Below are 26,031 nucleotides of genomic sequence, written 5' to 3' on the forward strand. Positions count from 1 at the left end.
TTATTAATATGAGAGATGAGAAAGAAAGAGAATTGGTGCCCCAGTGCCTCTTAACTGCTGCAATTGAAATCCAGACACATAGATTACCTTGTGTGTATGTGTGACCTTGTGCACTTGCATCACTGTGTATCTGGCTATGTGAGACCTGGAGAGTTGAACATGGGTCCTTAGGCTTCACAGGCAAGTATCTTAACCACTAAGCCATTTCTCCAGCCCCACTTTTTTTTTTTTTTTTAATGATAACTATTATTCTAGCATTGAATGCTTTGCATCTTTGGTTTTTCGAGGTAGGGTTTCACTCAAACTCAGGCTGACCTGGAATTTACTATGTAATCTCAGGGTGGCTTCAAACTCACAGCAGTCCTCCTACCTCTGCCTCCCAAGTGTGGGATTAAAGGTGTGCGCCACCACTCCTGCACCTTTGCATCTTTAACAGAATCAGTGTGGTGGTAGACCTGTAATTCCAACACTCCAGAGGAGGATTGGAAGTTCCAGGCCATTGTGGGTTACATAGCAGAGTTCCAGGTCAGCTTTGGCTGCATGGTGAGACCCTGTCTCAGGGGAAAAAAAAAATTATTCAGGGCTGGAGGGATGGCTTAATGATTAAGATGCTTGCCTGCAAAGCCAAAGGATCCATGTAAGCCAGATGCACAAGGGGGTGTACACATCTGGAGTTCGTTTGCAGTGGCTGGAGGCCCTGGTGTGTGTGCCCTTTCTTTCTCTGTCAAATAAATAAGTAAATAAATAAAAATACTTAAAAAAATTAATCAATTAAAAATAAAATAGGGGCAGAGAAGATGGCTCAGTGGATGATGCTCACTGCTCAAAGCTGTAAGCTGTGTAGGGCTTTGGTAATCCTTGCATTCTGGTGGTGAGATGGGATGTGGAGACAGGAGGATTTCCTGGGAGCAAAATGCAGCAAAGAAGAGCAAAGCTAAAATCCAGAGCTAGAAACCCTTCCTCAAATGAGGTGCTCAGGAGAGGACTGACATGAAAGTTGCCCACTGACCTCCGTGTGCCATGGCATGCACATGTCTGCACTTACATGAGCATGCTGGGTGCGTGTGTGCACACACGCACGCAGATTTGAAATAAAATAAGTTCTCTGCTTGTTATTTTACAAATGGTAAGTTAAGAATGGCTTTCATATTGTAAGTGGTTGGAAAAGCATATGAAACTAAAATTCTGTGCCCAGAAACAAAGTTTGATTGGAACACACCACTTTTTTTTCATTTATACATATTGTCCTTGGCAATTTACATTATAGTTAAAGAGTAGTAGTAGTTGAGGCAGAGTCACATGGTCTGCAAAATTTACTACTATGTAGTTCTTTAAAGAGGAAGTTTGGCAACCTCTGACTTCAGCTAAGAGACATGTTTTGACGCATCAACCCAACAGTACTCAATCCAAATTCATGTGTAGGTTCATTTCAAATACTACCATCCCAGATATGAAGAGTTGCTTATAAATAACTGAAACAAAAATATAATTTGCAGCTGGGTGTGGGCCTTTAATCCCAGCACTCAGAGGCAGAGGTAGGAGGATTGCTGTGAGGTTGAGGTCACCCTGAGACTACATAGTGAATTTCAAGTCAGCCTGAGCTAGAGTGAGACCTTGTTTGGGGTGCCAGTGTGTGGGGGGGAGTAATTTGCAATTGCTAAGATAAACTTGCTACACAATGGGGAGAGCATTGATTTTCAAACTGGTGAAGTAACATGTTTGAAATTTTCTAGTTTGTGGTAGAACTCAATATTGAACTCATTTCTTTTTCCTTCCTTCCTTCCTTCCTTCTTTCCTTCCTTCCTTCCTTCCTCTCTCTCTCTTTTTTTTTTTTTTTTTGAGGTAGGGTCTCACTCACAGGCTGACCTGGAATTCACTATGTAGTCTCAGGGTGGTCTCAAACTCACAGCGATCCTCTTACCTCTGCCTCCTGAGTGATGGGATTAAAGGTGTGCACTTTTAAAATTAATTATTTACTTTATTTGTTAGAGAGAGACAGACAGAACAGATATATAGAGACAGAGAGAGAGAATGGGCATGCCAGGGCCTCCAGCTGCTGCATACAAACTCTAGACACATGTGCCACCTTGTTCATCTGGTTTATCTGGGTACTGGAGAAATGAGCTTGGGTCCTTTAGCTTTGCAGGCAAGTGCCTTCACTGCTAAGCCATCTCTCCAGCCTCTGTTTCTTTCTTTTTTTAATTCATCTATTTATTTGTTGGAGAGAGAAAGAGAGAGGCAGATGGATAGGTATGCCAGGGCCTCTAGCCACTGCAAACAAAGTCCAGACACATGTGCCACCTTGTGCATCTGGCTTATGTGGGTCCTGGAGAATTGAACCTGGTTCCTTAGGTTTTTCAGGCAAGTGCCTTAACTGCTAAGCCATCTCTCCAGCTCTTATGTGTTTCTTTCCTCTGAGAGAGGGTTTGAACGTAGCCCAGGCTGACCTGGATCTCACTCTAGCCCAGACTGGTCTCAGACTCACAGTGATCCTCCTACTGCTATCTCCTCAGTGCTGGAATTAAAGCCACGTGTCATCATATCTAACTGAAATCATTTATTTTACTCATGATCTATACAGTGGGATTAATGTTTATAAAATGTTTTTCGTATCTTTTGTTTTGTTTTGTTTTGGGGGTTTTCATGGTAGGGTCTCCCCCCTAGCCCAGGCTGACCTGGAATTCACCATGTAGTCCTAGGATAGCTTTGAATTTATGGTGATCCTCCTACCTCTGCCTCCCAAGTACTGGGATTAAAGGCGTGCGCCACTATGTCCTGCTACATTTTCTATGTTTTGTCATCAGAAGGCATGAATTTGCCTACACTGACAGTTACCTATGTCCTTTGATACCTTAACTTTTTTTTCTCTCCCTCTTATTCATAAAAGTGCAGATCAGCAGATCAAGCTGGGCACCGTGGCACACACCTTTAATCTCAGCACTTGGGAGGCAGAGGTAGGAGGATCACTGTGAGTTCAAGGCTACTCTGAGACTACATAGTGAGTTCCAGATCATCCTGGGCTAGCAGGAGGCCCTACCTCTAACTGCCTCCCTCCAAGCCTCTAAGAAAAGCTTCTTTTTAATGATTTTAGTTAGTAGGTATATATTTTTTTAAAGGAGAGCTGATTGTATAGCTCTCCTCTCCAGTATCTAACTGACAGCATTGTGTGCTGTATGCCTTCGTGAGTACACTTTCATTTCTTACATTTTTTCACCTTTCACCAACTCCCTTATTGTTACCATGGGGAAATTTTCTGTGATGTCAAAAAGATAGGCAGAACCAGGCACATGCCAGCATTTCAGAGGTAGTTCCAGACTACCTGGTCTATATAGTAAGTTCTTGTCTTAGAAGAAAAAAAAGGCAGGATGTGGCATCGCACGCCTTTAATCCCAGCACTTGGGAGGATGAGGTGGTAGGATCGAGGTGAGTTTAAGGCCAGACAGAGACCCTACCTTGAAAAAGAACAACTAAAACCCACTGGCAGACACACATGATAGGAACAGAGAATTATTGGAGATATAATGGGAATTGAAATAATTACATAATACTATTATCAGCTCAGTAACTTCAGGGACTAATTTTCCCCTGCCTGCTGAAGAGGCCAAAAAAAAAAAACCTGTAAGTAAGACCTGAAAATTTTATCTTACAGAGTTATGTAATAAACACTATATTGGATATTCATCTAAGCCACCTCAAGTCCATTAATTGTAACTGGATAATCTTAGTTGACAAGCTACAGAATGTGCAGGGAAAGATTGGTAGAGGGAATAGAAAGGAAGGGAATGAGGTGTAGTGCATTTCATGGTGGAAGAATTTGAACTTTGAAGTTCAGATAGGGGAGAGTCTGAATCTGTCCTGCTAGCTTTGACTTAAGGGTCACCTGCTCTTGTTGTGTCTTATGTAATATATTACCTAGCTTGTTTCTTTCTTTCTTTCTTTCTTTTTTTTAATTTTTATTTATTTATTTGAGAGCGACAGACACAGAGAAAGACAGATAGAGGGAGAGAGAGAATGGGCGCGTCAGGGCTTCCAGCCTCTGCAAACGAACTCCAGATGCATGCGCCCCCTTGTGCATCTGGCTAACGTGGGACCTGGGGAACCGAGCCTCGAACCGGGGTCCTTAGGCTTCACAGGCAAGCGCTTAACCGCTAAGCCATCTCTCCAGCCCTTGTTTCTTTCTTTGAAAAAGGTTTTCTGTATCTTATTTTTTTGGCTTGTCCAATGATTAAGATGAGACAATGTATAAGGTCTCTAGTGAATAATAGTTTTCCCCCCTCTTTCAGATTTTGTTCTTCCTTTTTCTGTTTCTCTTGTGGTGAGCTACATTGTACTCTTGGCCAGTTATTTCTGGCTGTAATCTGATACTTCAAAGTTGTTGCCAAGTACTTCAAAAAGAATGTTATCAAATAGTTTTATTTTGATTTTGATAGGATGGTAAGAATTTGTATGTCACGTACTATGATGAGAGCTTTATATTCATCTTGTAATTTAGCCCTTACCATAACTCTAAGATAAACACTAGTGTTAATAACATTTTAAGATGAGAAACTACAGGTTTAAGGAAATTTTAGGCTTGCCCAGAGATGATTGACAAGCGGTAGCACTGTGCAGGGACTCTCAGTCTAACTGTAAAGCACCTGTCTTACTTATTTTGGTTTTTCAAGGTAGGGTCTTGTTCTAGTCCATGTTGACCTGGAGTTCACTATGTAGTCTCAGGGTGGCCTCGAACTCACAGTGATCCTCCTCCAGCTCTGCCTCCCAAGTGCTGGGGCTAGAGGTGTGTGCTGCCACATCTGGCCTTTTTTTCTCTTGAGACAGTATCTTGCTATTCATCTTATGTTGGTCTGGAGTTTGCTGTCTCCTACTTGGGTCTTCTTGGGTGCTGGGATTACAGGAACATATACAGATAGCCAGCTAAAACATGTGCTGTTAGATAACACACGGCGTTTCTAGAGTCCCACTTTGTAGTGGTGAAAGTAGTAATTAACATTTGTTATTTATTACAAAAAAGCCACGATTGCCAAAGTTTAGAAGCAGCTCAGATGGCTTTTCAGTAGATAAATGGATAAACTGTGGTATATCCAAACAACGAAATATGCTGCAGGTTCTCTCTCTCTCTCTCTTTCTCTCTCTCTCTCTCTCTCTCTTTTGGCCTTTTTGAGGTAGGGACTTGCTATATAGCTCTGCCTCCCAAATTGCTGGGATTAAGTTGTATTTCTCAGAGCTGGGTGGGGTGGTGCATATATATCATCCCAGCACTCAGGAGGCAGAGGTACAAGGATCGCTGTGAGTTCAAGGCCACCCTGAGACTACATAGTGAATTCCAGGTCAGCCTCGGCTAGAGTGAGACCCTACCTCGAAAAAACAAAAAACCCAACAACTTGGGGCCAGAGAGATGGCTTAGTGGCTAAGACGCTTGCCTGTGAAGCCTAACGACCCAGGTTCAATTCCCCAGTACCCACGTAAGCCAGATGTACAAAGTGGCACATGCTTCTAGGGTTCATTTGCAGTGTCTGGAGGCCCTGGCATGCCTGTTCTCTCTCTCATCCTCTTTGTAGTCCTCCAATAAATAAATAAATAAATAAAATATTAGAAACAAACAAAAAAAACAGCTTGGATGGAGAGTTGGCTCAGTGGTTAAAGTCACAGCCTGACTGCCTGGATTTGATTCCCCAGTACACACGTAAAAAGTAGATGCACAAGATGGCACATGAATCTGGAGTGTTTTTTTTTTTTTTTTCCCCAGTGGTAAGAGGCCCTGGTGTGCCCATTCATTCTTATTCTCTCCTTGCAAATAAATTAAAAAAAATTACAAATGCAACATATTTTCAGAAAGCATTTTTTTGTGATTCATAAGATGATTATTTTGCTTATCTGCCATGATATTTAGGAATTAAAGGTACCACACTTCCTAATAAAGAAAGTTTATAAATTTAAGATTTAGGGCTGGAGAGATGGCTTAGCGGTTAAGCGCTTGCCTGTGAAGCCTAAGGACCCCAGTTCAAGGCTCGGTTCCCCAGGTCCCACGTTAGCCAGATGCACAAGGGGGTGCACGCGTCTGGAGTTTGTTTGCAGAGGCTGGAAGCCCTGGCGCGCCCATTCTCTCTTTCTCCCTCTATCTGTCTTTCTCTCTGTGTCTGTCGCTCTCAAATAAATAAATAAATAAAAAAATTCACTTTCTTAAAAAAAAAAAAGGTTTATACGAAAGATTGTGAAGGCTTTAGACATTGCCGTGTGTAGATCAAATGACTTTCCATGTCTAAATCCCTTGCTTCTCTGTAGATTATTTTCCCCTAGATCCTCACTTGTCTGGTTCATATTTAGAGTTCATTCCAAATGTCACCTCTCAAAAAGAGTTCCATCAACATGCAGAGTAGCCTACTTATCACTTCTTACCACCTAGTACATTCTTGTGCTTGTCCCCAACTAAGATAATAGGGTACAAAAGAGTAGGGATTGTGCCTGCTTTAGTTAGAACCGTATCCTTAGTGCCCAAAAGTATACCTGGCACTTAGTATGCACTTAATGTTCTAGTGAATGGCTGTTTAATGCCGAAAGGGAACTAGAATATCCATATTGTTAAGTACTCCAGGAAAAAAAAGATGCTATACCTGTTAACCTCAGATTGCTTGCAGACTAAAAGGGAGATAGAAAATTAAATATGTAAAATCTGGAGGATAAGTGCTGTGCTAGGGAAGTACAGTGCAAAGGGAGAATACATTGTACTGTGCATTAGGGGGAAAAGTTGTTAGTGTGGGTGTTCTAGAAGAGTGACAATATAAGCATTTTCTAATCTTACAATTTGTATACTAGTTTAAATTATCAAGGTTTAATCAGTCTCCTCTTAGGCATTTGGAGGATTCCATTTTTGTATTAAAAAGATTGTAATGACTACCTCTGTAGAAGCTGAATTATTTTCTTGGTGATTTTGACTTTGAAGTATAAGTTTTGGTCTTGAAGGTGATGCATATTTTCATAGTTTGTGATATATGTATAACCACATTGCCCTTTAGAAGAATGGCTTTTATAAGGGCCTTGGGCTTTGGAGTTTAGAGACGTTCTCATATTCTTGAGCAGCTTGTTTGGGCTCTGTATTTCAGTGTATTCCTCTGTAAAATAGTGGGGATAACAACATCAATTTCATAGGATGATGGAATAAAATATCCTGTGGAAAGTATTTACCTGGCACAGAGTAAATTCATTAAATATCAGCCACCATTTATTTTTCTTTTGTCTTTAGTTTTTCCTTTTGATGTTTTGCTTTCCATGTTCCTTTTTTTGTTTGTTTTTTAATTTTTTTAGAGAGACAGACAGAGAATTGGCGCACCAGGGCCTCACCCACTACAATTGAACTCTAGATGCTTTCACTACCCAGTAGACATGTTTGATCTTGTGTTTGCCTCACCTTTGTGCTTGCCTTACCTTTGTGCATCTGGCTTATGTGGGATCTGGAAAGTCAAACATGAGTCCTTAGGCTTTGCAGGCAAGCGCCTTAACTGCTAAGCCATCTCTTCAGCCCCCATGTTTCTCTTCCATTTCCTTTTTTCCCATGAGAAGTATTTATTTATTTATTTGTTTGTTTATTTGAGGGAGTGAGAAAGAGAAAGGTAGATTGAAAGAGAAAGAATGGGTGCACCAGGGCCTTCAGCCACTGCAAACAAACTCCAGAAGCATGTGCCACCTTGTGCATCTGGCTTACATGAGTCCTGGAGAATTGAACCAGAGTTCTTTGGCTTTGCAGGCAAGTGCCTTAACTGCTAAGCCATCTCTCCAGTCCTATAACCCTATAACAGGTTGTCTTTTAAGAAGTACATGATCCTCCTGCCTCAACTTCTGAATGCTGAGATTACAGGTGTGCCACCATGCCTAGCTCAAAACGATATTTTAAAGTCCATCTTTTCTTTCTTTTTCCTTTTTTAAATTATTTATTTACAAGGAGGGAGGGACAGAGAGAGAGAGAGAGAGAGTGGAGAAGAGAGAATGAATGGGCACACCAGGGCCTCTTGACACTTCATTAGAACTCTAGATGCATGCACCACTTGTGCATCTGGCTTAACTTAGTTACTGGGGAATCGAACCGGGGTGTTAGGCTTTGCAGGCAAGTGTCTTAACTGCTGAGCTATTTTTTCAGCCCCAAAGTCCATCTTTTCTAAATTATAAAGTGCTAACTTTTATTAAGAGCTATAGCAGGGAAAAGGAGTAAAAATCACAGAGGAGCATGAGGAAAGAAAAAGACTGGGAGTAACACCACCACCTGAGGTAGAAAGTACTAGGTAGGACCAGCTAACATGGATGGTTAAAAAAATAGGGTGGATGGACAGAGGCTGTGAGTGAGACCTGTTGTCATCAGTTTATAGTTCCAATAGCTGAGACTGCCCCCCTTGCAAAAAACACATGTCAGTTGGTAGTCAGAAATGGTGTTTTGTGGCTTAATTTGCCTTCATTTAGCAGACAACCAGATATGAACGAAACATAACACATTTCTATTTAGATTTTAATACTCGATATAGCATGTCACATAATACTTGGCTATTTTGGTTTTGATTGAAAGCCATGTTAAGTTATATTATCTTGTGTTTGTCATTGTTCTTGTTGGGGATTCAACCCATGGCCCTTTACACTCATCTGTTTTTCCATATAATATTCTACCCAGAATGTTATTGTATTCTAGGATCTTTGTCTCATTTATTTCTAATGATAAAAGATGTAATGACAACTATGGAGAAATTTAAGAGCTATTTAATTTGAGATCAAATACCTTAAGACGCTTGTATGTTGACACTGGTCCTAGTAACTAACTTATTTTTAATTATTGTGGCCAGAAACAGCAGATGAAAATGGTAAAACCCAGAGAGCTGATGATTTTGTCTTGAAGAAAATAAAGAAGAAAAAGAAAAAGAAACACCGAGAAGACATGAGAGGAAGACGACTTAAAATGTACAATAAGGAAGTACAAACCGTCTGTGCTGGCCTGACGCGCATCAGTAAAGAAATTCTCACCCAAGGACAAATAAATAGCACTTCAGGAGTTAATAAGGAGTCCTTCAGGTATCTGAAAGATGAACAGTTGTGCCGATTAAACTTGGGCATGCAAGAATATCGGGTACCCCAGGGAGTACAAACACCTTTTACGACCCACCAGGAGCATTCTATTCGTAGAAATTTCTTAAAAACAGGTACTAAATTTAGCACCTTTATTCATGAAGAACACCAGTCGAATGGTGGTGCTCTTGTCCTTCATGCTTACATGGATGAACTCTCATTTTTGTCTCCAATGGAGATGGAGAGATTCTCTGAGGAGTTTCTTGCTTTGACATTCAGTGAAAATGAGAAAAACGCTGCTTACTATGCTTTAGCAATAGTGCACGGAGCGGCTGCTTATCTCCCAGACTTCTTGGACTACTTTGCTTTTAATTTCCCCAACACTCCAGTGAAAATGGAAATTTTGGGCAAGAAAGATATTGAAACAACCACCATTTCAAATTTTCACACTCAGGTAAGGTAAAATTATTGTTCAATTATTTAGTAAAATAGTTTAACAATATTAACTGCATTGCATAACACATGCCAGCACACATAAAATTTCATGGTGATAGTTACTTCAGATTGTTTGTCTATTCCTTCAGTTGTAATTCATAATTGTGGAGATCTTTGGTGTGGAACTTGTTACGTGCTTGAAGAAATGTTTTATATACATTATGTATCATTTCAAGTCTTTATGGAAAACTTAAAAACAAATCCAGTCTTTCACATTCAACTTTAGCTTTGTGATAATTTATTTTTATGTTAGAATAGGACACATAAGGATGTTGGCCTGTTTGCCAGGTTTTTACTAGTTTTGTTTATCTTCTTTCAGTAACTTGTTGGCAGTCTATCCCAGAAATACACCCCATTTGTGTGACTCCGGAATACCCCTAGGGAGACCGCCACAGCCTCTCTGCTCCTTCTGCCTGTGTACTGTTGTAGGTCAGGACATTTTCTGAAGCCTTGCTTGGGCAGCTAGGCTTAAGTCAGCAGGGAAATGTTGCCTTCCTAACCAGTTTGTAGCCAAATTTTTTCAATGAAGTTATCTAAGGGCATTAAAAAAAAACCTATAATGTATACTAGGACTTTATTTATTTATTTATTTTTGCTTGTTTTTTTTTTTTTTTTTTTTTTTGGCTTGCTTTTCTCAGGGATTATGAATTTGACTGGTGAGCTGTAAGTTTATACTGTAGATATTTGTAATTCAAGCTCAAGGGAGACTTAAGTTTTGAGATTTAGATAGCCTACTTTTTTATTTTTTAGGTCACATAATAATTTTTATGCCACTCTTTTCCATAAGATTTTTTTAGGTAAATAAAGAGTTGCATAATTTGACTCTCAGCTGCTTATATTATAATGGATTCAAGTCACTGACTTACTTGAACCCATCTCTAACTACAATCTCTTTAGTGAGTCTTACCATCCTTTCCTCCAATGAGGGGAGTATCCAGTTTAGATTTACAGACTTCAGAATTTCTCTAATTGAAGTTCTCTCTGCAGTAGAGAGAGCAGGAGCAGCTAATCTGGAGAGGCCGCAAGATGGGGCTGCCCAAGATGTTGGAACTCGATGTGCAATAAAGGGCTTCGTCTTCGATTTTGGCCTTGTTACCACAATCAGGTACCGAAGTGCTGACTTTTGTAGTAGATTTTCCTTTTCTTTCCAGTTTTTTTTTTTTTAAAGGAGTTTAGCTCTGTGAAGGTCAAGGAATCCTATTTTTATAAATATTGCAGAAGAGACTAGAAATAGCTCTGATCTAGTCCATAATCCCTATAAATCCTTAGTTAACAAGGAAAAATATTGCTGAGAGCAGAATGAGCATGTTCATGACTTTTTGATTAGAGAAGTGCAACACGTTTTCTCTTCCGATATAGCAGCAAGCATATCCAGAAAATAAATCAGAAATTTGGGGGGACATCCTGGTTTTGTAAGGGTGTCTTTTTAACTTTCATACTATCCTGTAGTAGATCAAATTTGTGTATCAACAGACAGTACTCACACTAAATATTTAATAAATGAAGACAATATCAAAATGTTATTCCCTGCTGATTTTTGTCCTCTCCAATTTCCAAAAAGGGAGCTGAAATTTAAATGACTGTACCAACAACTTACCTTCATACTTATTTGACATTTATAATCACTTTTAAAGAATATATCAAGTTATTATTTAATTAGATACTTTACACTTAGCCACATAAAAATATTAAGGACTGTGGAATAGAACTTGTGCTCTTTTTTTTTTTTTCCAAGCCATTGGAAGGAAGTACTGGGTAGACACAGTCTATAAAATTTTAAGTTTGAATCTATAAAATCTGATGGATGCTAGGATGGAAGTTATACAATAGTTCACATTTGTTAAGTAGACATGCTTTCATATTCATAGCTGGATATTTGAAACAACCAGAGGCTATAGGTAAGCAGCCAATCTCTGCTCTCCATTGAAGAAACTGAGGCTTGGTTATGTTCATTTGTTATCCAGGGTCATTCAGTTAGTAAATAGAAGAGTCAAGATGGAAGCCTAGCTGGGCGTGGTGGCATATGCCTTGATTCCCAGCACTTGGGAGACAGTGGTAGGAGCATCACTGTGAGTTGGAAGCCAACCTGGTACTACAGAGTGAGTTCCAGGATAGCATGGGGTAGAGTGAGACCTACCTCGAAAACAATAACAATAACAGCAACAAAGATGGAAACCTAGATAATCTGAGCAATTTTCACACCATTTACCATATTCTCTGTTTTCTTCAGTTATTAGAGAGATTAGTGCCGTGTCTAACATGGTGATTGGTGAAGTTAAGATGTCATTTTAGTTTATTTAAAATAAAGGATGTGCCAGGTGTGGTGGCACACGCCTTTAATCCCAGAATTTGGGAGGCAGAGGTAGGAGGATTGCCATTGCCATGAGTTCAAGGGCACCCTGAGACTCCATAGTGAATTCTAGGTCAGCCTGGGCTAGAGTGAGACCCTACCTCAAAAAACCAAAAAAAAAAAAAAGGATGAAAGGCTTTGCTTATAATATTTTTAACAAATACCTAGAGAAGTTTGGAAACCTAGGGTAATTTGTAATTCTATGTTTTGTCAAGTCTAATACAATTTTTTTGTTTGTTTGTTTTTTTGGTTTTTCAAGGTAGGGTCTCACTCTCGCCCTGGCTGACCTGGAATTCACTATGGAGTCTCAGGGTAGCCCCGAACTCATGGCGATCCTTCTACCTCTGCCTCCTGAGTGCTGGGATTAAAGGTGTGCACCACCATGCTCAGCTTTACAATATTTTATTTATTTTAAAATATTTATTTTTAAAATATTTATTTGTTTGAGGGCTGGAGAGATGGCTTAGCGGTTAAGCGCTTGCCTGTGAAGCCTAAGGACCCTGGTTTGAGGCTCGGTTCCCCAGGTCCCACGTTAGCCAGATGCACAAGGGGGCGCACGCGTCTGGAGTTCGTTTGCAGAGGCTGGAAGCCCTGGCGCGCCCATTCTCTCTCTCTCTCCCTCTATCGGTCTTTCTCTCTGTGTCTGTTGCTCTCAAATAAATAAAAAAAAAATTATTTGTTTGAGAGAGAGAAAAAGGCAGATGTATGGGGGGGGGGAGAGAATGGGCATGCCAGGGCCTCTAGCCACTGCAAACGAATTTCAGGTGCAAGCGCCACCATGTGCATCTGGCTTATGTGGGTACTGGGGAATTGAATCTGTGTCCGTAGGCTTCATAGGCAAGTACCTTAACCTGTAAACCCTGTTGTTCTCTTTTTAATATTTATTTGCAAGCAGAAATAAAATGGCAGAGCCTCTTGCCACTGCAAACAAACACCAGATGCAATGCACTACTTTGTGCATCTGGCTTTAAGTGGGTACTGGGAAATTTAACTGGGACTGTCATACTTTGCAAGCAAGTGTGTTAAATGCTAAGCAATCTCTCCAGCCCTCATATCCCCTTGTTGCTTTTGTTTTTTTAAGGTAGGGTTTCACTCTAGCCAAGGCTGACCTAGAACTCACTCTGTAGTCCCAGGCTGGCCTCAAACTCCTTGTGTAATTCTCTTAACTTACTAATAAAAGAAAAGGTGGAGGATCTTGGTGGGCATGGTGGCACACACCTTTAATCCTTGCACTTGGGAGGCAGAGGTAGGAGGATCACCATGAGTGCAAGGCCAACCTGAGACTACATAGTGAAATCCAGGTCAGTCTGGGCTTGAGTGAGATGCTACCTCAAAAGGGAGAGGGGGACGTCTTTTGATGGTGTTGGGGATCAAGACCTTGTGAAAACTTGGCAGGTAGGTACTCTACGTCTAAGCTACATCCCCTGCCCTCATTTTTTTTTAACCTGAAAGCCACAGTTATTAAATTATCCATCACTGTATTTTAAACTAGTTTTTCCAGCATTTCTAGAGAACCTGCTAGGTACTAGACACTCATTTCTACAAAACAGTAATAAATGAGTTTAGTCTAGTAGGGAAAATGAGTAAACTGGCAATCTTAAAATAATTCAGTAGACTCAGAGTGTCCATAGGAAAAATTCTGTTACGAGGAAGCATGGTTTATGGTGGTACCTTTGACTTGAGAGTAATTATTTTTATTTGTTTATTTACTTACTTGAAAGAGAGTGTGTGTGTGGCAGGGCCTCCAGCTACTGCAAACAAACTTCATACATGTGTGCCACCATGTGCATCTGGCTTATGTGGGTACTGGGGAATCAATCCTGGGTCCTTAAGCTTTGTAGGCAAGTGCCTTAACTGCTAAACCATATCTCCAGCCTTTGAGGGTAATTAGAGATGGCATTTTAAGTCATGTTTTGCTTGGGAAGCATCTTGAAAGTAGATTATTATTTAACTTGGTATGATGGACATTAAAAAAAATTATTCAGTTAGAGAGAGAGAGTAAAAGAGAGAGACGGGGGCAGGAAAGGAGAGAGAGTGAGTATGCCAGTGTCTTCTGCCACTGCAAATGTACTCCAGATGCATGTGCCCTTGTGCATCTGGCTTACGTGTGTCCTGGGGAATTGAACCTGGGTCCTTTGGCTTTGCAGGCAAATGCCTTAACCCCTAAGCCATTTCTCTAGCCCGGTATGGATATTTTTAACCAAGGGAATGGTAGCTTATGCAGACCTACAGAGACATTTGAGAATATGCTATGTTCAGAAGTCCTGAGTGTTAAAGGGTGATTATGAGAGAGGGAAAGAGAACAAGTATAGGAACCAAGACTGAGGGCTAATCAAGTGTGAAGGGCTTTATATGATGTGCTTTTTTTCTAAAGGTAACGGGGATATTTGAATTTTAATAGGAAAGTACTTGTAGGTAGAGGATGAAATTGAGGAAGAAAGTGAGTTTGGAAGCAAGAAAGCTGATTAAATTACTATAATGATTGAGCCAGAAAGCTCCATGTCCATACTGGCACTAATATTAGAGAAATGAGATACAGTTAGAAGATGGAAGTCAACTAGATTTGGTGGTTAGACACAGAGAACTGTGGCGCTTTGGAAAGTTAATAGAGGGTTGAAAATGCTTGTGTCTGTGGTAGGGGTAGAGGGATGGTAGTATGGTTCATTTTGAGCCCCCTTTCTCCCTCAGTACTGGGAATTCAGGACTTTCTGTATGCCAGACAGGTGCTCTACTGTGGAGCTTACACCCCCAGATACTTGAAATATTTTGAGTTGGAGATTAACGGAGAAAGGTCTTAGTGGCTTCATATGCAGATCTAAGATGGAGAAACATGGCTAGGCTGGAGAGTCAGACCTTGGATTAATTGCATATAGGGTTAGTAGCAGTAGCATAGGAAATAGGTGAAGCTAAGGGTGGAGTCCTGTGATGTACCTGAATATAAGCATGAGGAATATGGGAAGAGACCAGAAAGAAAGAAAAGTAGATGGCAGACTAGGATACAAGTTTCCTAGATTTTAGCAGTAGTAGAATGATAAAATATTACCTACCATATAATAGGTCAAATAAGATAAGGATGACTAGTTAGGAATTTAATTGGAAACATTATCAAGACCAGTGCTTTGCAAACCATTTGTGTATGTGTGTTTGTATATTGGAGGAGGGTGTTAAATGTTGTAAATTATTATTATTATTTTAAATGCTTCTAAATTTTTTTGAAAATTTACTTATTTGCAAGCAGAGAGCGAGAGAGATAGAAGAGAGACAGAGAGAGAACTGGCATGCCAGGGCTTATAGCCACTGCAAAGGAACTCCAGGTGCATGTGCCCCTTGTGCATCTGGTTTATGTGGGTCCTGGGGAATCGAACCTGGGCCCTTTGGCTTTGCAGGCAAATGCCTTAACTGCTAAGCCATCTCACTAGCCTGTAAATCATTATTTTTAAAAATATTCACTTGTTTGTGAGGGGAAAGAGAGAAATAAAGAAAATGGGTGTGCCAGGGCTTCCTGCCACAGCAACAAGGTTCAGATACACCACTTTGCAAACTGGCTTTTTGTGGGAACTGGGGGATTGAACCTGAAGTACTTTTAACCCCTGTACCATCTCCCCAGCCCAGCATTGTAAATCAAACCTTTTTCTTTCTATTTTAGAAACTTGCTCTGTGCTTCAGAGCTGTTGTTTTTAGTATCCCATAGTGCTTGCTATGAATGTACTGTCTTGTACAGATATCTTGTCAATCAGAATTTGTATTTTTTTGAAGATTCTCCGGATGACTCTCATGCACAGTAGTTTGAGAAGCACCGCTCTAGTCTTGCTAGAGGAGAAAGTTGTCAATGCAAAAAACATGACTCTCACCTCATAGGGAATAAGAGAGTATATTTTGGATCCAAACATGAGTGAGTATGGCCTGGAAACACAGATTTAGGGTTACTCAAATACTATGTTCCAGTGTGCTAACAGTATCATAAAATCTTTGTAGTAACAGGACAAAGAAATCTATAAAGTAAGGTATTTAAAATACTTTGGGAATATCATAGGTAGTTGATGGTAGAGATGGGAAATATTTGCTATAGTCCTAAGAAGTTATCTAAAACCATTCTTAGCCTTTGGGTTGGTGTAAGATGGGTGTCTACTTGTATATTACAAAAAGTTTTGTGTTTTTTTTTACCTGTCATCAGGATATAAAGTCATATACAGAAGTGGGCTATAGATGGCTAAGGATAGCTCAAGTTAATTTGGCTCCCTAACCTGCAACATTCCAGCTCTCCACAACTACAGAAGTTTTCTAATTAGTCAGCCTTGCAGAATCTTAACACTGGTATGATGTGTATGTTTTCCTTTTTCCCCTGAGGACTTTAGTTCACAGACTGAACTTCAGGCATGTTTTGTGCAAGAAAAACTATGTTTTTTATTACTTGTATATTTTAAATTGTAATGACTCAAGCTAGGGTCCATGTATGGCTTTTTCTTGCTTTCACCTTTTAAAATTTATTTATTTATTTGTAAGCAGAGAGAGAGAGAGAGAGAGAGAGAATGGGTGCGCCAGGTCCTCTAGCCACTGCGCCAGGGCCTCTAGCCACTGCAAATGAACTCCACATGCATGTGCCTCCTTGTGCATCTGGCTTATGTGGGTGGGTAATAGGGAATTGAACCTGGGTCCTTTGGCTTTGCAGGCAAAAGTTTTAATCGCTAAGCCTTCTCTCCAGCCCTTGCTTTCAATTTTTTATAATAAATAGGGTAACACCGAAGGAAGTAAGTTCATGATGTCATTTGGACCACCAAGCTGATCACTGTTTAATTATGAAGCTTTTAGCTACTTATAAAGGCAAATTTTCAGGGCTGGGGAAGTAGATCAATTGTTAAAGGCAATTGTTTGTAAAACCCATGTAAAACCAGATACAGAAAGTGGTGTATGCATCTGAAGTTGTGTTGTAGTGGTAAGAGTGGTAAGTGGTGTGTGCACACCCCTCCCAAATAAAAATTAAAAATACGTAAAGGCAGACCTTTTTCATTTGAGTTTCTAATAAAGGAACATATGGATGAAGACAATGTAGTGGCTTTATAATTCTGTAGGCTCATTCACTTGAGTTGTAAGTAGCTAGCCATTGACTGAACATCCATTTTGATCAAAGCTAGATGATGCACATGCCACATGAATCTGGAGTTTGCTTGCAGTGGTTAGAGGCCTTGGCATGCCCACTATTTCTCCCTCTCATACGTAAATAAATAAAAGTAAAATATAAAAACTGTTTGAGTGTTTGTGAAATCTTTTAGATCAGAAAAAATTGAGTGTTCACATAGTAATGTTTTTCCCTTAAGAAGTCTATACATTAGGGGCTGGAGGGATGGCTTAGCAGTTAAGGCATTTCCCTGCAAAGCCAAAGGACCAAGGTTTGATTCTGCAGGACCCATGTTAGCCAGATGCATAACAGGGAGCACGTGCCTGGAGTTCGTTTGCAGTGGTCCTGGCGTGCCCATTATCTCTCTGTCTCTTTCTTCCCCCCTTTCCTTCTCCCTCTTTCTCTGTGTAAAATAAATAAAAAAAATGAAAAAAAAAGTTTATACATTAGGATTAAATACAATTTATGATATTTTTGCCTACGTGTATCTTGTAATTACGGTGCTTTGCTACTTGAAAACTTTTATAATGACTTTAAACTTTGAATTGTTACATTTCTGTAATATAATTGTTCTTGATTCCCCTACCTTAAAAAAGTCTTTGTTAAGATGCACGTTTTGATTATGATGGTCAAGGGTGGGAGGGGCTTTATAGCTTACATTCCCAACACTTCCCGATAGTACTGCTGATTAGCAAGGCCATAGGGATGAAAATGTATATATGACTTGTAAATGAAAACAGTAACAGACACTTAACAATACTGTGAAATTAATTGGCAATTGTTTTAAATCTCACAAAGACTTTTCATAAATAGCCATGAAGTAGTTGAAGGATATACATAAAGAAGGGTATGTATATGTGGGCTGGAGAGAAAATGTGTATATTTTAAGTTTTTTTTTTCTCCAAAAAACTTCTATATATGATAGAAGGTCTCACAGAAGAGCATAGATTTCAATTTTATTTAGTTTATTTCAGTACTTATAAAAATGTTATTTTTTTTTTTGAGATAGGGTTTCGCTGTATCCCAGGTTGACCTGGAATTCATTATGTAGTCTCAAGGTGACCTTGAACTCACTGCCTCCCAAGTGCTAGGATTAAAGGTGTGAGCCACCACACCTGCCTAAAAATGCTACTTTTATTACTCTATAAAATGGTTATATTCTGTAGTAAGGCCTTATAAGCTCCCTGACCTTTGATTAATATACTTGACATTTTATAGTGAGTTGATAGAGCTAATAAAGAGGAATTTCATAGAGTTTATAGTATGATATACTATAAAGAATGGGACTGGAGCCGGGCGTGGTGGCTCTACATCAGTCTGTGCTAGAGTGAGACTCTGCCTGGGTCGGGGTTAGTGGTAGAGAGCAGGATCGGTAGAATGGTATGCAGTTTGGAAATAACTAAGCCCTTAAGGAACTCTAAACACCAGTGCTTGTATAAAGGGAGACATAAATATTTGAAGTTGCTGGCTTTATAAAATAAAACAGAATAAATAAAAATGCTAGGTTTCATTCTTTTTTCTAAGTACAGCTTACAATAAACTCACATTGACTTACTCATACTGCTTTTCCACTGAATGTTTAAATAAGAATGCTTTTCTACTCATAGGTCACAAGGTTATGAGATTTCTGGCCAGTTGTTTTTCCCCTTCTGTGTTTTAAACAATGAGTTTAAATAGGCTTCTTCCTGGAACATGAGTTTTGTGGAATCATTGGCCTTCCTGCACCCCTTCTGTAATACAGGACATTTCAAATGTGATGTTCCTGAGTTTTAACCCAATACTTTTGAAAGCTGTATGTGCTAGGCACGCAGTACAACATAACTCTCAGAACAAAATGCAGAATAACTGTAAAATTGAGTTTCTAATCTAAACAACTATATATATGTTGACATAGAGCAATGTGTATATTTAATGATTTGTTTAATATTTAAAGATTATTTAATTTTTCAGTTTTGTTTTATTTATTTGAGAGAGACAGAAAGAGAGAGGGAAAGGGAATGAGTGTGCCTAGCCATTGCAGACAAACTCCAGATGCATCCATTACCATGTGCATCTTACTTATGTGGCTTCTGGGGAATGGAACCTGGGTCCTTAGGCTTTGCTGGCCAGTACCTTATCCACTATGCCATCTCTCCAGCCCCTGTTTAATTTTTTATCGCTCCTATAAACATATTAAGTACTTTGAATGCTAACTACTGTTTCCATTAAGACACATTTCTCCTTAATTTCACAACCTTCTCTTCCTTATTTTACTGAAGGTGAAGGTTTTCCCTGTTGGTGTATACATTTGCTTCCATGGTATCTTTGCTTTGTTCTGTTCTATTTACCTTCCACCATCCTTTGGTTTTAATGTGTACACTTTAGGAAGTGGTAGAACTCATCTTGTTATATGCTCTTAAGGTGCCATTTCCAGACTAGTGTATTCTAAATCTAAGGTTGGAGAGATGGTTCAGTGGTTAAGGCACTTGCCTGCAAAGCCTAAGGAGCCAGGTTTGATTCCCCAGTACTGACATAAAGCCAAAAGCATAAGGTGACACATGAATCTGGAGTTCATTTACAGTGGTTAGAAGCTGTGGTGCACCCATTCTCTATCTGCATCTTTCTCACTCTCTCTTAAATAAACAAATAAGTAAATATATTTTTAAAGTATAAATTATATTGTGTATTAATCATACTTCTCTTGTTTTTTGATTTTATGTTTACAGTTTTACTATAGTAATCATTTGTATAAATGCCTGTCCACATCTATATCATGGAATTTCTTTTTTTTTCAAAAAATATTTATTTTTATTTATGAGAGAGAGAACTGGCATGCCAGGGCCTCTAGTCACTGTGGTCAGACTTCAGACATGTGTGCCATTTTGTGCGCAAGTGAGATCCTATGTGCATGTGTCACCTTGTGCATCTGGCTTACATAGGTTCTGGGGAGCTGACCTTGGGTCCTTAGGCTTTGAAGGCAAGTGCCTTAACTGCTGAGCCATCTTTCCAACCCTATCCTAGAGTTTCCATTTATTAATTTATTTGTAAGCAGAGAGAGAGAGAGGAAGAAGGAGAAGGAGAAAGAGTATGGATACATCGGTGCTTCTTGCTACTGCAAACGAACTCTAGATGAATGAGCCACTTTGTGCATCTGGCATATGTGGGCACTGCGGAACTGAACCCTGGTCGTCAAGCTTTACAACAAGCACCTTTAACCACTGAACCTTCCAGCCCTATATCCTGGAATTTCTGTTTGCTATTTTTTCTCTTCCAAGATTGCACAACTATTGCCTGGATTCAGTGACTCAAATAAGACCGCACATTATAAAAAGTCTTTGTTCCAGTTTGTTCTACTGTAAAACATTTGACTGGTAGTTTTTAGGTGTGGAGCTCTAGGTTAGAGGGGATTTTTTCTCACATATGTAAGACATTGCTCCATTGTGTTGAACTTTAGTGTTTTTGTTGAGAAATCTAATGTTGTTGTGATTCCTGATCCTTTTGGATGCCTTCTCTCTCTCTTTCTTCTTCTCTGGAAGCTTTCAAAATATCTTTATTAGGGCTGGAGAGATGGCTCAGCGTATAAAACACTCACTGTATAAGTTTAAGGCCCTAAGTTCGGGCCCCTGAACCTATATAAAGCTGGGTATCCAGCTGTAGCAGACTGCTTCAGGTTCACTGAGATGAACTTTCAGACCAGGCACAATTATGGAGGAAGGGATTTATTGAAGCTTACAGTTCCAGGGGAAGTTCCATAATGGCAGAAGAAGCTGGCCTGCCTTCTCAGGCCCAAGAAGACTGAGAGAAGCATAAGCCTAAAGCCACAGCGCACTTCAGGAACTCCAGCTAGGCACACTTTGCATATCTTTAAAATGAAATCAGAAACCCACCACTATACCTTAAAATCACCCATTGACATTGCCTCCAGCCAGGTAGCCAGCAGATGCAAACTACAAACAACTGAATATATTGGGGACCATCTATTCTGTTCAAACCACCACACCAGTTTAAGTGGCTGTAATCCCAGCATACTTGTGGTGAGATGGGAAGCAGAGACAGGAGAATTTCTAGAACCAGATGCTGGTGAGCCAGCTAGCCTGCTGGCCCAGGTTTGATTCCCTACTACCCGCATAAAGCCAGATGGACAATGTAGCTCTTTGGTGTTCATTTGCAGTGGCAAGTGGTCATAGTCTACCAGTTTTGTCTGTTTCTCTCTCTCTGTCTCAGTTAAATAAAACTTTTTTTTTTTTTTTTTTTTGAGGTAGGGTTCAGGCTGATCTGGAATTCACTGTGTAGTTTTAAGCTTTCCCCACTTTCCCCTTTGAAACTCCACTATCCATCATATCCCCTCCTCCTCTCAACCAGTCTCTCTTATTTTGATGTCATGATCTTTTCTTCCTATTATGATGGTCTTGTGTAGGTAGTGTCAGGCACTGTGAGGTCATGGATATCCAGGCCATTTTGTGTCTGGAGGAACACATTGTAAGGAGTCCTACCTACCCTTTGGCTCTTACATTCTTTCTGCAACCTCTTCTGCGATGGACTGAGGGTGTTTTTTTTGAGGTAGGGTCTCGGGCTAGCCTTGACCCACAGTGACCCTCCTACCTTTGCCTTCTGAGTGTGTGTCACCATGCCTGACTATGCCATGGACACTTTTTTTTTTTTTTTAAGGTTTTTACTTATTTATTTGTGAGAGAGACAGAGCCAGAGAGAATGGGCATGCCAGGGCCCCCAGCTGCTACAAATTAACTCCAGATGAATGTGCCACCTTTTGCATCTTGCTTACATGGGTCCTGGGTAATTGAACCTGGGTTCTTTGACTTTGAAGGCAAGTGCTTTAACCGCCAAGCCATCCCTCCAGCCTGCCATGGACTTTTGATTGGGTTTTCAGTACCAGTCAGAAATTCCCTTCCATGGATCTGGCCTCAAATCCAATCACTAAGATTCTTTTTGTTTGCTTTAGTTTTCTGTTTATGTTAGATGCTTTTCTTCAAAAGTGATCTGGTGCTGGGTGTCATGGTGCATACCTTTAATCCCAGCACTTGGGAGGCAGAGGTAGGAGGATTGTTGTGAGTTCAAGGCTACCCTTAGACTACATAGTGAATTCCAGGTTAGCCTGAGCTAGAGTGAGACCCTATGTGGGGGAAAAAAAAAACCCAAAAACCAAACAACAACATAAAGTGATCTGGTGATACACTGTAAATCTGGTTAGAAACTTGGTGGTGTGTAGGTAGTGCTTACCAGTTAATAACTCGGTTGAGAATCCATAGCTTTTTTGTTTGTTTGTTTGTTTGTTTTTATTTTTTGTTTTTTTGAGGTAGGGTCTCACTCTGGCCCAGGCTGAAGTTCACTATGTATTTGCAGGGTGACTTTGAACTCACTGGGATCCTCCTACCCAAGTGCTGGGGTTAAAGGCGTGTACCACCACACCTGGTGGGAATCCATAGCATTTTATGTAGGCAAATTATGTCAAGGTGTGGTTGGCACATGCCTACTAATACCAACTCCTGAGGGTTGAGACAGGAATATTGTGAATTGAAGGCTATTTGGGCTACAAAGTAAGACTATATGTCAAAAACAAAAAAGAAAAGCAAAAATTTAAAGAACCCTAGAAGTAGACAAGAGAAATACCAACACCCCAGTGAGAATGAGCAGTATGAAGACACTTCACAGAAGGAATACAAATGGCTGTATAACAGTCAAGAGATACACAATCTAATCCTTAGAAAAATGAAGTTAAAACTGCTGAAATAAGTTTTTACTTAACAAATTGGTAAAAACCCAAAGCTTGATTAGCCTGTAATCTTTTCATCTTAAACATTCTCTCCAGATCTTCATTTTCTTGCCTCAATATAATTTTCACAGCCAAACATCTTAAAAGAATTATTTATACTTGCTGTCCCCTTTTTCTCATCTTTCCTCAGTCAGCACTTTTTGATGTCATAAATGGGTGTTTTTCATCTTAATTTTAATGGAAATCTTAGCAGCATTTTGACTAAACTCTTCCTGAAATTTTTTCTTATATCACAAGAGACACATTATACTATACTCTCTTGGTTCACTTCTTAGCCTCTCTGACCACAACCATGTGACCATTACATTACATCCTCTTCCCTTATCATAGCTTCTCTTTTTTTTTTTTTCTTGGCCAGTTTTCTTCCTTTTCTTTTGGAGTTTTAAATAGAAGCATTTCAAGATCTCCTATCTTCGAACACTGTACAGTTTCTCTAGACAGATATCTTTCAAATCTTAACATTTCAGGGCTCAGAAATGGCATAGTGGTTAAAGCATTTGTCTGTGAAGCCTAAGGTCCCAGGTTTGATTCCCCAGGACCCAGGTAAGCCAGATGCACAAGGGGTCACATGTATCTGGAGTTCCTTTGTATTGGCTAGGGTCCCTGGCACGCCCATTCTCTTTCTGCCACTTCCCCCTACCCCTACTCTCAAACAAATAAATAAAGGCATGAGCTACCATTCCCACCTTTAAAAAAATTTAAAAAAAAACTTTAACGTTTCAGTTACTGTCAATGAATAGGATTTTTATCTTAATGTCTTTTGATTCAAGACCTAGCTACCTTCTTGATTGGGGCGGGGGAGGTGTTTCAAAGGTACTAGAGAACACCTAGTTTGTACTACTGCTCTAACGAATCACCACAGACTTAGTTATTTGGAACAACACAGACGTAGTCTTGTGTTCTATAGACTGTAAGGAAGAATCCTTGCCGTTTCAAGCTTCTCTAGTGTCCATTTATATTTCCTGGCTTGTGGCTCCTTCCTCAATCTTTTGAATATGCAACTGCAATTACCACTGTCAAATGTTTAGTCTACGGGCTGGAGAGATGACTTAGTGGTTAAAGGCAATTGCTTGAAAAGCCTGCTGGCCCGGGTTTGATTCCCTACATAAAGCCAGGTGGACAGTGTAGCTCTTTGGTGTTCATTTGCAGTGGCAAGTGGCCATGGTCTACCACTGTTCTGTCTGTTTCTCTCTCACTGTCTCAGATAAATAAAACTTTATTTTTTTGAGGTAGGGTTCAGGCTGACCTAGAATTCACTATGTAGTCTTAAACTGGCCTTAAACTCACAGCAATCCTCCTAATTTGGCCTCCTGAATGCTGGGACTAAAGGTGTGCTCCACCACACCTGACAATACAACTATTTTTTATGGTTTTAAGAATATTTATTTATTTTATGAGAAAGAGACAGAGTCAGATTGGGGGGGTGAGAGGGCACGCCAGGGCCTCTAACCATTGCTTGTTCATCTGGCTTTACGTGGGTACTGGGGAATCAAACTGAGGTCCTTTGGCTTTGAAGGTTTAATAACTAAGCCATCTCTCCAGCCCCAATAAAACTATTGTTTTTTTCTTTTTTCAATAAAACTATTTTTTTTTTTAAATGTCCAGTCAGGGCTGGAGAGGTCACTCAGTAGTTAGGTACTTTCCTGCAAAGCTTAATAACCTGAGTTTAATTCCCCAGTATCCATGTAAAGCCAGATGCACCAAAGTGCCACATGTATCTGAAGTCCATTTGCAGTGGCTGGAGGCCCTCGCATGCCCATTCTGTCTCTCTGTCTTCAATCTTGCTCTGCTTTCTTTTTTTGAGGTAAGGTCTCACTCTAGCTCAGGCTGGTCTTGAACTCAGCGATCCTCCTACCTCTGCCTTCTATGTGCAGGGATTAAAGGCATGCATCACCATGCCCTGCTAAATAAATACTTTTTTAAAAAAGAGGCAAGAAATATACGTTACAAAGTGTCTGGAGCCGGGTATGATGGCACATGCCTTTTTAATCCCAGCACTTGGGAGGCAGAGGTAGGAACAACTATGAGTTCAAGACCACACAGAGACTGCATGGTTAATTCTAGGTCAACCTGGGCTAGAGTGAGACTCTGCCTCGTAAAAACAAAACAAAACAAAACAAAACAAAACAAAACAAAACAAAACAAAAAGTGTCTAGTCCAATCTTCTTTTGCTTCAGTCTTACAAGGACACATGTGATTACATGGTAAGATAAAGCAGGAACATCTGTCCATCTTAGCAGCCTTATTAAGTTATTCACATTTGCAGAGTCCTTTTGCCATAATATAGTGTTCATAGGTCCTAGGGATTAAGGACCTGGACATCTATCCCATACTTCAAGCTCATGGTATCTCAAGCAAGATAACACCTCTCAATATAAGCCTGATTCACTTCCTGAAGAAAGAATACTTTTTTTTAAAAAATATTGGTTTCAAAAGAAACAAAATGGGGAAATGGCTCATTGGTTTAGTACACTTCCTATGCAAGAATGAGGGCCTGAGACTGCCAGTTCTAATCTCCAGATCCCATGTAAAACAATTGGGTCATGACCATGCGTGTCTGTAACCCCAGTCTTGCAGGAGAGCAGAGACCCAAGACTCTCCAGGGCCATGCAAGTTCAGAAATCAGTAAAAAAGAGGACCAGCCTTAACATAAGACCAGGCAGAATAGTGATAGAGTGGTTCACCTAATGTTCCTTTACACTCCAGCCACCCAGGGCACATACACACGCACACACCACATTACACACAAGCAAAAACAAAACAAAACAAAAACCTTCCGAAAACAGAAGATACAATTTATTAGTAATCCTTGATAACTTTTTGTTTTTTTTTTCGAGGTAGGGTCTCACTCTAGCCCAGGCTGAACTCAAAATTAACAGCAATTCCTGTAAACAGTTTCCTGAGTGCTGGGATTAAAGATGGGAAGATTCCTAGGCCTTGTCGCTAGCCACTTTAGCTGAATTGGAGAGATCCAGGTTAAGTGAGGGACCCTGTCTCAAAAAATAAGGTAGAAAATGATTATGACACCTGATGTCAACCTCTGGCTTTTGCACTTATAATAGTCAAAGAAATAGCAATCATTGCTTGCCATAGAGGCACATGCCGATAGTTCCAGATATGTGGGAAGCTGAGGTAGAAGTTACAGGCCAGCCTGGGCAAGTCAGACAGCTTGCCTTCTCTTCTTTAAGACCCTTAGTAGCTTTACGTAATTTTTTTTTTTTCCTTCGAGGTAGGGTCTCACTCTGGCTCAGGCTGACC

The 26,031-nt window shown here is 40.0% G+C and overlaps 1 protein-coding gene across 1 annotated transcript in view; it reads left to right on the plus strand.

Moving 5' to 3' along the window:
* Rsbn1 (round spermatid basic protein 1) overlaps window positions 1-26,031 on the plus strand; it is a 54,873-nt gene that overhangs the window by 4,192 nt on the left and 24,650 nt on the right. The window contains exon 2 of the mRNA XM_004667551.2: window positions 8,823-9,496. Coding sequence (XP_004667608.1) covers window positions 8,823-9,496 — 674 coding nt within the window. The remainder of the gene's footprint in view (window positions 1-8,822; window positions 9,497-26,031) is intronic.

The sequence above is a fragment of the Jaculus jaculus genome, chromosome 19 (assembly GCF_020740685.1).
Source record: "Jaculus jaculus isolate mJacJac1 chromosome 19, mJacJac1.mat.Y.cur, whole genome shotgun sequence".
Classification (NCBI taxonomy): domain Eukaryota; kingdom Metazoa; phylum Chordata; class Mammalia; order Rodentia; family Dipodidae; genus Jaculus; species Jaculus jaculus.